The sequence below is a fragment of the Lactuca serriola genome, chromosome 1 (genome assembly GCF_051521515.1).
Source record: "Lactuca serriola cultivar US96UC23 chromosome 1, Lser_US96UC23_V15, whole genome shotgun sequence".
Taxonomy (NCBI): Eukaryota; Viridiplantae; Streptophyta; class Magnoliopsida; order Asterales; family Asteraceae; genus Lactuca; species Lactuca serriola.
The window spans coordinates 94,611,778-94,626,281 of NC_136408.1; the positions used below are offsets into that span (position 1 = coordinate 94,611,778).

General features: G+C 39.3%; 1 protein-coding gene across 1 annotated transcript; it reads right to left on the bottom strand.

The window, feature by feature from the left end:
- Nucleotides 1–12,420: 12,420 nt before the first annotated feature.
- On the bottom strand, nt 12,421–13,933 carry LOC145095451 (putative aquaporin TIP-type). The gene is made up of 2 exons (XM_079033329.1): nt 13,460–13,933; nt 12,421–13,006 (listed from the first exon to the last, which is right to left on the bottom strand). Exons 1-2 carry the CDS (start codon nt 13,925–13,927, stop codon nt 12,632–12,634), a joined length of 843 nt encoding a protein of 280 aa, XP_078889455.1. The 5' UTR covers nt 13,928–13,933; the 3' UTR covers nt 12,421–12,631.
- Nucleotides 13,934–14,504: the final 571 nt, after the last annotated feature.

A 14,504-nucleotide genomic window follows, 5' to 3' on the forward strand; every position in this document is an offset into this window, starting at 1 on the left:
CATCGAAGTTTCGCGACAAAACTGGCACGATACCGGGAAGCGTAAATGGTGAATTTACAATAGAGCGAGATTTAGCCTTAGCGCTCTAAACAAAAGTCGTAGAATATGTTAAACTAAGAACATCGATAAAAAGAACGCCCAAATCTGACTTCGTATGAAGAAGTTATGATTTTTCGAAGTTTTGGATTAGCAGTGTACAGCCCGAAATTCGAATATTAGATCAAGCGATTTTTAGCCGACATGACCTAAATGAGAATCGAAGATCTCGTTAAATGTAGCGTAACGAGAAAAAGATGGGCGCAAAAGGACGTCGGATGAAGAAGTTATGAGGATTTAACGGACCAATCCTGTCCCGACCTGTTAATAATATAAAATTTAAAATGAAGTCAAAATTAGCCAACGGAGTCTAAATAAAAGTTGTAGAGTACGTTCCCACCTTCGCGTGGATATAAAGAACGTCGAAAACAGAGCTTGTATGCGAATTTTATAATTTTTTAGAAGTCGAGAATGCAATTTGCAAAATCTGTTGCTTGATCGATGACATGGCTCAATCCTGACCGTCGCTTGCTGATCACGGCTCGCTTCGGATGAAGGACACGTTGCCTCGCATTACACCCAGCGTCCGAAGTCTGTATGCCCCGTGTACCCTCGCTCTGATCTGCTCCAAGTGTAAGACAGTTGGAGGCTCGCTGACAACCTTATCCGATGACTACGCCCCGCGTAGGTCCGAGGTACGCCCAGCGTACCGAGGCCTCGCAGGCTATAAAAAGGCAGCGAGGGCAGCCATTTTTCTTGCACCTTTCCACCTTCTTTCTCTCACTAGTTTCTCTCTCTAGCTCCTCTAAACCCCCCTAAGCCCTAGATAAAACCCCTAACTCCCTAAGGAAGCCGAAGCCCCGAGGCTCCCGGAGTCCCGAGAAAAAGAGTCTTTCGTTTTCGAAACGCTGCTCCAAATAAAGTTCCGGTTTTTGTTAAAATCCGCTGTAAGTGAGCTATGCTTACACAATTTTTAATATAGCTTTCAAATAATTATAGGAATGTTATTAGGTCCTTAAAATAATTATTTGGGCTATTATTATGAGTTATATTCAGTGTTATTAACGCTTATATAATAATAATAATAATAATAATAATAATAATAATAATAATAATATAATAATAGTTAGACTATTAATTTGTCGCGGTTATCGTTAGACTAAACCCTAGTGGTATTGGTATTAGGTTTTATCGAAGGAAAATTGTTTTGAGAGTATCGAAGCGCTGTCCGAGTGCTGAGTCACCACCTTTCAGGTGAGTGCATAGTTACTTTCAGCTTACACATAGATATGAAGTATTTTATATAAATTACGTGCTATGTGTGCATATTATCTGAATACTTGCTATCTATGCTTGATGAACATTGTTATACATGTTTTCGATGATTTAAGTTGTATATGTATTTTATATCTACAAAAATGTTGGGGTAAAACATGGGTAGATGTAATAGGTGATGTGTGATAAAATGATGAGAGGCCTCGATGTTGATGTTGTTGATTCCGTCATCTAGTGGAGTATGGATGACGACCACGGACTCTTCTAGACAATCCAGTGGAACAGTAGCAGGCTCGCAACCTGTAGGTGTTTGTGAACGATGTGTTCACCGGTGTACTCCATCCCCCACATGGTTGCCTTTAGGACATTTATTGCTAAGGAATCCCCTTAGCAGTAGTGTCCATCCCGATGATGATCCTTAGGCTAGGTCCCTTATGATAGGTGTTTAGGGACGTAAAGTGATGATAACGGGAACGGGTAATCGGGTTCTTACTGATTGATGAAATTAATAAACTTATTTATTGTGGGTTGAAAACCCTATATGCTCACCAGGCTCCCCAGCCTGACCCAGTCAGTTTCTTGTATTACGGGTAGTGGCGCATGAGCATAGATGTGATGTTTTGGGATGAGGGATTACGGATATAGGCCTGTAGATACGAAATAATGTAGTAAGACTTATATTGTACTGTTTATGGTTTTGATCTGTATCAAACATGACATCCTAAGTCTTTTAATGAAATACATTTCCTCGGAAATGCTTTTGATAAATCTTTATCATATTTTGTTTTGGGACAAATTCCGCAACACTTTTATTTAAAATGTTACTCTGATTTTCAAACAAAGCATAAAGAAAATCGGTCTTTTCTGGCCGTGAAAATGGGGATGTCACAGTTGGTATCAGAGCATTAGTTTAAGCGAACTAGGAATTTTTAGGATTTCTAGACTTAAACCTAGAATGCTAAGCGATGACTGTGAGGTGTGAGCACTAGCTTATTTTAGAAATTGTGTCTAAAATGCTTTTATGTGCTAAATGCTTTGTGCATGTATGTTGTTATTTGTTCGGATCTATGGTCTGTTGCCGACCGGATGTGGAAACCTTATGTGTTTAGGATTCTAAACGTACGACTACGATATTAGAACTAGCATGTAAACGTTTCGGAGTGATAAGGACGATTTAAACATCTATCCTAAATAAAGATCTAAATTCACCTTATTCGGTGTATAGATCAAGATGGCAAGGACCCGTAGCGGAAACGTAAACACAAATGGAGATAGGAACCAACCCCCAGTGGTTCAGCAAATACCTGTTGTAGAAGAAGTTGCACCTGAGCCAGTCACCATGGCTGGAGTTCAAGCCATGATTCGGGTATGCTAGCTGAACAAAGGGAAGAAATGAGATAGATGCTCCACGAAAATAGGGACGAACCTACCATACATGTTGAACCGATGGAGCCGCGAGGAGAAGCTCTGAAAATGTCATGAGATGAGTTCTTGGAGCAACTGAAGGCACAATACTGTTCAGAGATAGATCTGATTGATCTGAATAATGAGTTCCAAAATTTGAAGAATGGGAGAATGAGCATCGATGACTATGTTGTTGCATTCACGGAAAAGATGAAGTTGTTCCCATACCTAGTGCCAACCGAACTTTCCAAAATTGAGAAGTTCGCAAACGGACTATCGGCTGACTTTGGCCCAACAGTCAAGATGGCAACCACTCTGAAATCAGCTGTTCGAGCAGTTAAGAACGTAGAGACCCAACAAAAGGAAAGAGGTCTGGAAAGGGCTGAGGTTGGTGAAAAACAGAAGTTCGATGGATCCTCGAAGTCCAACAAGAAGAGTAGATTCTTGAAGTCTGGTTCAAGAGGAGGAGGATCAGAAGCGAAGTGGTATGACAACTGCAAGAAGAAGCACTCTGGGAAGTGTGACGGAGGGGTCACTTGTTTCAAATAGGGAAAGCCTGGGCACTATGCCAATGAATGCACCCTCATCCAGAAGGCCTGTTATGGATGTAATGAAGAAGGGCACATTTTGAAGGACTGCCCGAAGAATAAGGAGGCAGGAAGACCCAACATACCACCGAAGCCGAAGGCGAGAGCCTTCCAGATGACGCTCGAGGATGCGAAGGAGGCAGCAGACGTCGCTTCAGGTAGCTTTCTTGTAAATGGTTTGCCTGCAAATATACTATTTGATTTCGGAGCCAACTACTCCTTTGTGTCACATAAATTTGGTGGGAAATTAGCATTGCCTGTAGAAAAACTTGATAATGCCCTGATTGTAGAAGTTGCCAATGGCAAATTCGTACCTGTTAGTAATCGTATTAGGAACATCGTCATCGACCTAAACGGAAACGAATTCCACAAAGAGCTATTACCCATAGAGTTAAACGGTTTCGACATTGTTTTGGGTATGGATTGGCTTAGCGTCAACGATGCCGAGATATTATGCCGAAAGAAGATAGTAAGGGTAAACCCGCCCGGAAAGGAATCATTTATGGTGTACGGGGACAAACGCAGAGTGAATTCTGGAATCATCTCCCTGATGAAAGACAGGAAATGTTTGTCCAAAGGATGTGCATCATACTTGACATTCGTAATCGATGCTAAGAAGGAAAAGCAAGAGGTGTAGAATATACCAGTTGTGTGTGATTATCCGGAAGTCTTTCCTGAAGATCTTCTCAGATTACCACCTGATAGGCAAGTGGAGTTTCATATAGACTTGTTACCAGGCACAACACCGATAGCAAAGGAACCTTACCGATTAGCACCAACGGAGATGAAGGAGCTTATGACGCAACTTCAAGAGCTGTTGGACAACGGTTTCATTCGACCTAGTTCATCACCCTAGGGAGCTCCGGTATTATTCGTGAAGAAGAAGGATGGAAGTATGAGAATGTGTATAGACTACCGAGAGCTGAATAAGGCAACGGTGAAGAACAAGTATCCATTGCCGAGGATTGATGACCTATTCGATCAGCTGCAAGCTTCGAGCTACTTCTCAAAGATCGATCTTAGGTCAGGATATCATCAGCTGAAGGTGAGAGAGTAGGATATTGAGAAGATTGCATTCAGAACTCGATATGGACACTATGAGTTCTTGGTTATGTCATTTGGACTAACCAATGCTCCTGCAGCATTTATGATTTGATGAACAGGGTTTGTAAACCATTCCTCGATAAATTTGTGATAGTGTTCATCGACGACATTCTCATCTACTCGAAAAGCCAGGAGGAGCATGGCATGCATCTACAAGAAGTGTTGGAAGTATTGAAGAAGGAGAAGCTTTACGCTAAGTTCTCCAAATGCGACTTTTGGATACGAGAAGTCCAGTTCTTGGGTCGCGTGGTTAACCAGGAAGGGATAATGGTTGGCCCCGCAAAGATCGAGGTTGTGATGAAGTGGGAACGTCCAAAGAGTCCCACAGAGATTCGAAGCTTTCTAGGATTAGCCGGGTATTATCGACGATTTATCCAAGGCTTTTCTTCGATAGCTGCTCCATTAACAGCTTTGACCCATAAAGGAGCTACATATACATGGAGTGAGAAACACGATGAGGCATTCGAGAAGGTAAAGAAGAAGTTATGTGAAGCACTTATACTTTCTCTACCCGATGAAGTTGAAGATTTCGCGGTGTACAGTGATGCATCTGGAGTCGGGTTGGGTTGTGTTCTGACCCAAAGAGAAAAGGTGATAGCATACGCATCTCAACAATTGAAAGAGCACGAAAAGAACTACCCCACTCACGATTTGGAGTTGGCATCGGTAGTTTTTGCTCTAAAGATATGGAGGCATTACCTCTATGACACGAAGTGCAAGCTTTTCACTGATCATAAGAGTCTCCAGTATCTCTTTAATCAGAAAGAATTGAACATGAGGCAATGACGCTGGTTAGAGTTACTCAAGGACTATGACTGTGAGATACTTTACCACCCAGGTAAAGCAAATGTTGTTGTTGATGCTCTCAGTCGGAAAGTCAATCTTGAAAGGAAAAGGCCAAGAGCGTTGAGAATTGAAGTCGTCTCGACGATTGTGGAAAGTATCAGGAAAGCTCAGGAAGAAGCTTTAGAGAAGAATGATCGAAAGGAAGAACGTTTGGGCAAAACTTTAATGTTCGGTACAAACAGTCGAGGAATGAAGGTATTCCAAGATCGGATTTGGGTACCTAAGACAGGGGGAATAAGAGATCTTCTGATGGAAGAAGCACACAAGACCACGTACTCGATTCATCCCGGTAGCACTAAAATGTATAGGGACCTAAAACCCTACTACTGGTGGACAACGATGAAGCTCGATGTTGCGAAGTATGTGGCCGAGTGTGTGACATGTGCGAGAGTTAAGGCACATCATCAGAAACCGTATGGGAGTTTAGAACCCTTACCTGTACCCATGGGTAAGTGGGAAGACATCACCATGGATTTTGTGACTAAACTGCCCAGGATGAAGAACGGACACGACATGATTTGGGTAGCCGTGGATCGTTTCACCAAGAGTGCATACTTCATAGCAGCCAACGAGAAGTGGTCTATGGATAAGCTCACAAATGGTTATGTGAAGGAAATTATAAGACTTCACGGTGTTCCTCTTATGATTGTATCAGATCGTGATAGTCGTTTCATGTCGAGGTTTTGGAGGAGTCTACAAGAGGAGTTGGGTACAAAGTTGTGTTTGAGTACTGCTTACCATCCGCAGACTGATGGCCAGAGCAAAAGAACGATTCAGACACTAGAAGATATGTTGAGAGCATGTACCCTCGAGTTCCAAGGGAACTGGGACGAGCACTTACCTCTGGTAGAATTCTCCTACAACAACAGTTTCCACTCGAGCATCAAGATGGCACCTTATCAAGCCTTGTATGGACAGAAGTGTCGTACGCCATCTTTGTTGGCTTGAAGCCGGAGAGAAGCAGTTTATGGGCCCCGAGATAGTCCATGAGACTGATGAGAAGTTGAAGGTGATTAGGGAAAGAATGTTAGCAGCCCAGGATCGTCAGAAGAGCTATGCTGACAAGAGAAGACGACCGATAACCTTCGAAGTTGGGGATTCAGTTTTGCTAAAAGTCTCACCGTGGAAGGGACTTATAAGATTCAGGAAACAAGGGAAGTTGAGTCCAAGGTTTATTGGACCATTCAAAGTTCTTCAGAAGATTGGGAACCAAGCTTACAAGCTGGAATTGCCCGAAGAACTCAATGGTATTCATAACACCTTCCATGTGTGTTATTTGAGAAAATTCACGGGAGATGTTCCCGACATAATTCTAGTCTCAGAGTTAAGGATGGATGAGAATAAGAGGCTGATCGAAGAGCCTGAGGCAATTGTTGACGGTAAGACTAAGAATTTACGACGCAAGATGGTCGACTTAGTGCTAGTCCGATGGAAACAATCGAATGGGCCGAATCTCACTTGGGAAACAGAGGATGACATGATGAGTCGCTATCCACATCTGTTTGTTGATGCATGATTCCGTCCTAAGGGGGAGTGAATTTTAACGCCCGGGTTTCAGGGCTAAGCATTTTTGACAATGTAATAGTCTAGGTCAACTATTGTAACTCTTTTTGAAGTAATAAACATGAAATATTTGAGTATTATGTTAATTATTTGTGTTTATGTGCTTATTATTTAATTATAAATGTATAATTAATAAAGAATAAAAATAAGCGTCAAAATTAAAGTGTGAGATAAGCCCGATATCTTTATATAAAGTTGTAGTGGTCGAAACAAGGATTCCGGGGATATAAGGAACGTCGAAATCCGAGTTATAACGAAGAAGTTATGACCCATCGAAGTTTCGCGACAGAACCGCCACGATACCGGGAAGCGTAAATGGTGAATTTACAATAGAGTGAGATTTAGCCTTAGCGCTCTAAAAAAAAGTCGTAGAACATGTTAAACTAAGAACATCGATAAAAAGAACGCCCAAATCTGACTTCGTATGAAGAAGTTATGATTTTTCGAAGTTTCGGATTAGCAGTGTATAGCCCGAAATTCGAATATTAGATCGAGCGATTTTTAGCCGTCAAGACCTAAACGAGAATCGAAGATCTCGTTAAAAGTAGCATAACGAGAAAAAGATGGGCGAAAACGGACGTCGGATGAAGAAGTTATGAGGATTTAACAGACCAATCCTATCCCAACCTGTTAATAATATAAAATTTAAAATCGATTCAAAATTAGGCGACGGAGTCTAAACAAAATTTGTAGAGTACGTTCCCACCTTCGCATGGATATAAAGAACGTCAAAAATGGAGCTCGTATACGAAAGTTATGATTTTTAGAAGTCGAGAATGCAGTTTGCGAAATCTGTTGCTTGATCGATGACGTGGCTCAATCCTGACCGTTGCTTGCTGATCACGGCTCGCTTCGGATGAAGGAAACGTCGCCTCGCATTATGCCCAGCGTCCGAAGTCTGTACGCCCCGTGTACCCTCGCTCTGATATGCTCCAAGTGTAAGACAGCTGGAGGCTCGCTGGCAGGCTTATCCGATGACTACGCCCCGCATAGGTCCGAGGTACGCCCAGCGTACCGAGGCGTCGCTGGCTATAAAAAGGCAGCGAGAGCAGCCATTTTTCTTTCACCTTTCCACATTCTTTCTCTCACTAGTTTCTCTCTCTAGCTCCTCTAAACCCTCCTAAGCCCTAGATAAAACCCCTAGCTCCCTAAGGAAGCCCCGAGGCTCCCGGAGTCCCGAGAAAAAGAGTCTTTCAGTTTTGAAACGCTGCTCCAAATAAGTTCCGATTTTCGTTAAAATCCTTTGTAAGTGAGCTACGCTTACACAATTTTTAATATAGTTTTCAAATAATTATAGGAATGTTATTAGGTCCTTAAAATAATTATTTGGGCTATTATTATGAGTTATATTGAGTGTTATTAACGCTTATATAATAATAATAATAATAATAATAATAATAATAATAGTCAGACTATTAATTTGTCGCGGTTATCATTAGACTAAACCCTAGTGGTATTGGTACTAGGTTTTATCGAAGGAAAATTGTTTTGAGAGTATCGAAGCGCTGTCCGAGTGTTGAGTCACTACTTTTCAGGTGAGTGCATAGTTACTTTCAGCTTACACATAGATATGAAGTATTTTATATAAATTACGTGCTATGTGTGCATATTATCTAAATACTTGCTATCTATGCTGGATGAACATTGTTATACATGTTTTCAATGATTTAAGTTGTATATGTATTTTATATCTACGAAATTGTTGGGGTAAAACATGGGTAGATGTAATAGGTGATGTGTGATAAAATGATGAGAGGCCTCGATGTTGATGTTGTTGATTTTGTCATCTAGCAGAGTATGGATGACGACCACAGACTCTTGTAGACAGTCCAGTGGAACAGTAGCAGGCTCGCAACCTGTAGGTGTTTGTGAACGATGTGTTCACCGGTGTACTCCATCCCCCACATGGTTGCCTTTAGGACATTTATTGCTAAGGAATCCCCTTAGCAGTAGTGTCCATCCCGATGATGATCCTTAGGCTAGGTCCCTTATGATAGGTGTTTAGGGACGTAAAGTGAGGATAACGGGAATGGGTAATTAGGTTAGTATTGATTGATGAAATTAATAAACTTATTTATTGTGGGTTGAAAACCCTATGTGCTCACTAGGCTCCCCAACCTGACCCACTCAGTTTCTTGTATTACGGGTAGTGGCGCATGAGCATAGATGTGATGTTTTGGGATGAGGGATTACGAATATAGGTCTGTAGATACGAAATAATGTAGTAAGGCTTATATTGTACTGTTTATGCTTTTGATCTGTATCAAACATGACATCCCAAGTCTTTTAATGAATTACATTTTCTCGGAAATGCTTTTGATAAATCTTTATCATATTTTGTTTTGGGACAAATTCTGCAACACTTTATTTAAAATGTTACTCTGATTTTCAAACAAAGCATAAACAAAATCGGTCCTGGCCGTGAAAATGGGGATGTCATAGATGTAAACTGTAAACGTTTTCTGTTCCAATGCATATGTTTAATTGTGAAAGTTTCTATGCTTGATAACTTTTAGAGAAATCTCCAACTATACCGATTATAGTTTGCATGTATAACGTAGCGAATAGCGTGTACGGAAAAACTATGCAATTTTAGTGAAAACGTCCCTTATACACAACATAGTACAAAAGGGATTTAAAGTATGAGATTTGCATAAGTTTTATGTATATTCAAGAAAATGTTTATTTTAGCTTGTATTCCCCCCATGAAAACATTAAAAATGCGGAAAATGTAGGGGTATGAACTCATAGTTGTTGCGTGGAGTTGTTGACTGAAATGAAGATTCCCGAGTTGTTGTACGAGACCCTTAACAAAATCATATTATCAAATAAATACGTATATGTATCTAAATTAGCGATTTCGATAAATAAAGTGTCATAAGAACACTTGAATTCGGTTGAGGAATGTTACCGAGACTTGTTTGAATAGAAGAAATGGGTTTTTAGCCAAAAGTACCACCAGAAAGGTGTTTACGGTCTCTCAAGGTTGGCGAGTTTACGGTTTCTGAAGATTGACGAGTTTACGGTTTCTGAAGATTGTCGAGTTTACGGTTGATGATTCTTAGAGAGAGGAGGAGAGAATGCGGCCAGAAACGTCCTAATGAAGTCGGAGGCATCCTATTTATAGGGTGAAAGTGGGTCCATTCATCTTTGACCATAAACAGAGTTTACGGTCGTAAACAAGTTTACGGCCATAAACACGTTTACGGTCGTAATCCCATTTAGACCAAAAATGTTGATTTCTCGAGATTTTCGGGTTTCCGCACGATTTTTGGTTCCAACTCGTAAATAATTTAATTAAATATAACTAGATTATTTTATTAAACCAAAATTTGACGGAAAAGTTAACGGATCTGAAATTTCATTAACGGAAAATGCGTAACAGAAACGGAAAAAAGTTTTGGGTTGTCACAGCGAGTCATAGACTGAACACATTCTTACGATGGAGATGAACTTGACGAGTTCAAGGGGAAATCGGCGAGTCGGTTAAAGATGATCCCAATTTTATGGTTGAAGGAGGACCCGTCGAGTTGTTACTAGACTCGACGAGTGGAGTCGGGGGTTTGATCATTTTGAAGGAGTAGGGACTCGACGATTTGGTAGACCAGCTCGGCCAGTCAAGTCATCTGGAGGTTGACTTTGACCTAAGTTGACTTTGACCATGACTTGGGTTGACCCCTTGTGAAGGTTGTGAGTACGAATTGATAACTTAGTAAGAGTTGTCGTGTAGGGATTGAGGAGTCGAGGAAAGTCAATTTTCACACCAGAGACAGTGCAAACACTACGCGACATTGAGATGAGTTACCTTCCGGTAGAAATGGGTTTAAGGCACCAAGGTCGACCCACTAGTAGTTGATTGTAGTTGAGATGATTATCTTTGTGATAATTGTCTGGTTGCTATTACTTGATGTGTTCTATGTGCCAGTATGTTATGTTCTATGTGATAGTGGTATTAGGAGGGGAAAAGTCCCCTGATCGGTTGTTAGGACCGAAGGGTATGTCGGACACCCCATATATGTCTAACATCATGTTTATGATATGTTATTATGTGATAGTAGTAGGGGGTGAAATAGTCCCCGTGATCGGGTGAGATAGACCAAAGGGTAGGCAGGCACCCCGGAATGGCTTGAAATGGATAGTCATCACCCTAGAATGGCTTGACAAGGGTAGTCAGCACCCCAGAATGGCTTGACATGGGTAGGTTGGGCACCCCAGAATTGCTCGACATCATGTATGATTGTATAGTATGTGGTATGATGGGGGAACTCACTAAGCTTTGTGCTTACAGTTTCAGTTTTGGTTTCAAGTACCTCTTTATCCAAGGGGAAGGAGCCGGCGGCGTAGCAACGCATCACACACACATGATTTTCGCAATGAGCTTTCTGGGATTGTACTCTGATTTTTATCACTGTTCGATGTTTTGATTTTGAGACATGTTCATGATGGCTTATGGATTGATATGATAATATCGACAATGTTTTCAGTAAACGATTTTATAAATTACTTAATTAAAAACAAAATTTTTGGACTCGGAATTTGGGATGTTACAGTGTGATATTGAGAAGTATACTTCATCTCACTACACAAATCTCTTAATTCGAAAGAATAGTTGTCCGAAGAATAATGACAAGGAGAAAGCTGGAATTCAAAAGATTGTTGGGGTTCAAAGAATATTGTGAGATGTCAAATATGCCTTTGTTGTCTGTAACGTCGAAAGTTTGCTTGTAATTTTATTATAAGGATGCTTTAGTTTCGAAGCTTGTAATGCCGAATGTCCTTATATTTTTTGTGCATTCAGTATCCCTATAAATTATGGATTGATGCACTTAGAGGTTAAGATTTGGATAATCATTTGTACTCATTTCTTTTTTCCTCTTGTATTGTTTCATCAAGCAATATAACGAGCCAACCATATATTATTTTACTCTTTTGTTCTAAATATGTTCTTACTCTGATTTTATTTCCTTACTCGCTTCTATCATCTCTACATGTTTATATAGTAAATGAGATGTCTTTTTAGCCAATTTTTGTTAAAATAATGACAACATGTGATAAACATGTACTGAGAATGAATTTCAATATCTAGTACATGTTCGCTATTGAACTTCTGAAAGATTTTAGTTTTTTAAGTTTTTTTTTTTAAAAAAAAAAAAGTTGGAGTTGGTGGCTTTTAATATAACCAAAAAAATTCATAATTCAAAAGTTATTTCAAATAGTTTCAATTAATTTTTTTTTCGAGCTTTTAACTTTTGATATTTTTTATCTAATTCTACACTTTTAAAAGTTATCGGTGACATTTGCTAGACATTTCTATACAGATTAAAGCAACGTTTTTCGGCTAAAAGCTACCAACTACCGGTTAATTTTTTTTCAAAATACACCCTTAGAAATATTTATAATAAATATTCAATTAGAGACACCTTTGTTTGTTCAATTTTGAATTCATAAATTCCAATACAACGGTTAATCTTTACATAATTGATATGTGTAAAATCTAAACTGGTAAATTTTGAACTATAGTAAACAAGTTTCAAATACTTGAATAACATTGAAACATTCATTCATTCAAATTATGGATAAAATACCCAAAGTAAACATAAAAGAATTTGAAAGTAACATATAACATTAAACAAAATCTGTGGATCTTTACAAAACAACAAGGACAAATTGGATAATTCACCATCCAATATCCACAAATTACAAATCGAAAAAGATGAAGAGTCACAAACGACCGAAATTCACAGGAAAGAAAGAAAACTATTTAAAAAAAAAAAAAAACAATCCTTAAATTTCACACAAATTGGTTTGTAAAAAGTTTAGGCACTTCCGGGCAAATGGTCATGGGTTTGGTTCATGAAAAGGAAGTCATAAACAAACCCAGCAATAGCACCACCGATCAAAGGTGCAGTCCAAAACACCAAGTGGTTGGGCAAGGTAATGTTCCAGCTCACCAAAACCCGGCCAATTGACAAAGCCGGGTTCATGGATGCTCCGGTGAACGCCCCGCCCGCCAAGATATTTGCTCCAACAATAAACCCAATGGCAATTGGTGCGATTGTTCCCAAATTACCCCTCTTGGGATCTATTGCAGTTGCGTAAACTGTGTAAACCAGCCCGAATGTCATCACGATCTCAAATACGAAAGCGTTCCAGAACCCGACTCCTTCATCAAACGTAAACTCATCTACAGACTGCAAAAGAATGATATTTACCATTTCAAGTCCAATTAAAAAAAACTTGCAACTTGAAATATACCTTTAAATGACATTTTAAAGTATTTATTTAAATATTTTGAGTAGGAGGTTACCTTAAAGTTGAAAAATATAAATTTCAAACATTAGCGAAGGTGGTATGCTAGCTAGATGGCTTATTGTCATTGTTTTCATCTACTAGTTAGTTTTCAAAATAGTTGTTATATTAAATATATATTATAAGGAAGTTTTATTGCTATAGTGGACTAGTGATCTAATTATGTAAGTAAAAGGTTACGATAAAAAAAAATAATAAAATAAAATAAAAAAATAAAAAAAACATTTAAAGAGATTGTATAACCATGATATATTCATTATCATGCAAACATATTAATTAGATTGGAATATATTGTAAACAAAAAAAAAAAAAAAAAAAATCAATTAGATTCTCACCATGCCATTGGTGACAAACTCGAGTAGCAGGCAAGCGACAATGGATCCCAGCACCTGACCAAGTATGTAAACAAGACCGCGGAGGAAAGTGATATTACCACCAACAAAGGCACCGAGGGTGACGGCGGGGTTCACATGTCCACCGGAGATATTCGCACTGATGGACACAGCAACGAACAGGGCAAAAGCATGGGCAATAGCTGCTACCATAAGACCAGTAGGGGTGGCAGGACCATCGTTGGTTAGCTTGCTGAAAGCTAAGCCGGAACCTGTGCCTGCAAAGACGAAGATGAAGGTGGAGATGAACTCCGCCACCCCGGCCTTGATGGTATCCGGGTGCTTAAACTCATCATATCGGCCAAAAGCGATTGAACGGATTGGCATAGTTAAATTTTGATTGATAAGACGACGGAGATAGGAGGAGTAAGGGAGACTAGACTCTAGAGGGAGGTTTAAGCTGGTATGCATATATCGCAAGCAAATGAGCTGTTAATATACTAGTTTGTTTTAGTGTTTTACCTGCTACTGCCGGTTAACCATCGGTCACAAAGGTTTCCCGATTCTTTTGATATTAAAAATTGGATCGGATTTGTTAAAATTTATTAAATAGACAACTTTTGGCGTTGGTTTTGTTTTGACTACTTTCATGTTTAATCATTAAAACAAAAACTTCAATGCTTAGTGGTAATATTTGTATTATTGTTAGACAAAACTAGATTTGTTTTTGCCAATATTTAATTACGGCAAAGCCCAATATAAACCACAAAAAAAAAACTAAAGAAATAAAGAAAAAAAAGGAAAAAAAAAAACATGGAACAATTTACTTCTGTTGAAGAACTCGATTGAAGGCAGAATAGGTTTAACACAACTTTTTGTGATGTAAGTACACAAAGTTTTAGTACTTGTATCTAAGAATATGATATGGGAGGAATAAGATATACATATATATGACATAAAGAGTATGACATAAGGAGGCGACAAGTTGAAAAAAAAGGAGGGGCAAGTTGAGTAAAATAGATATATGCCTGGTCTGCTTTTCCTTCGT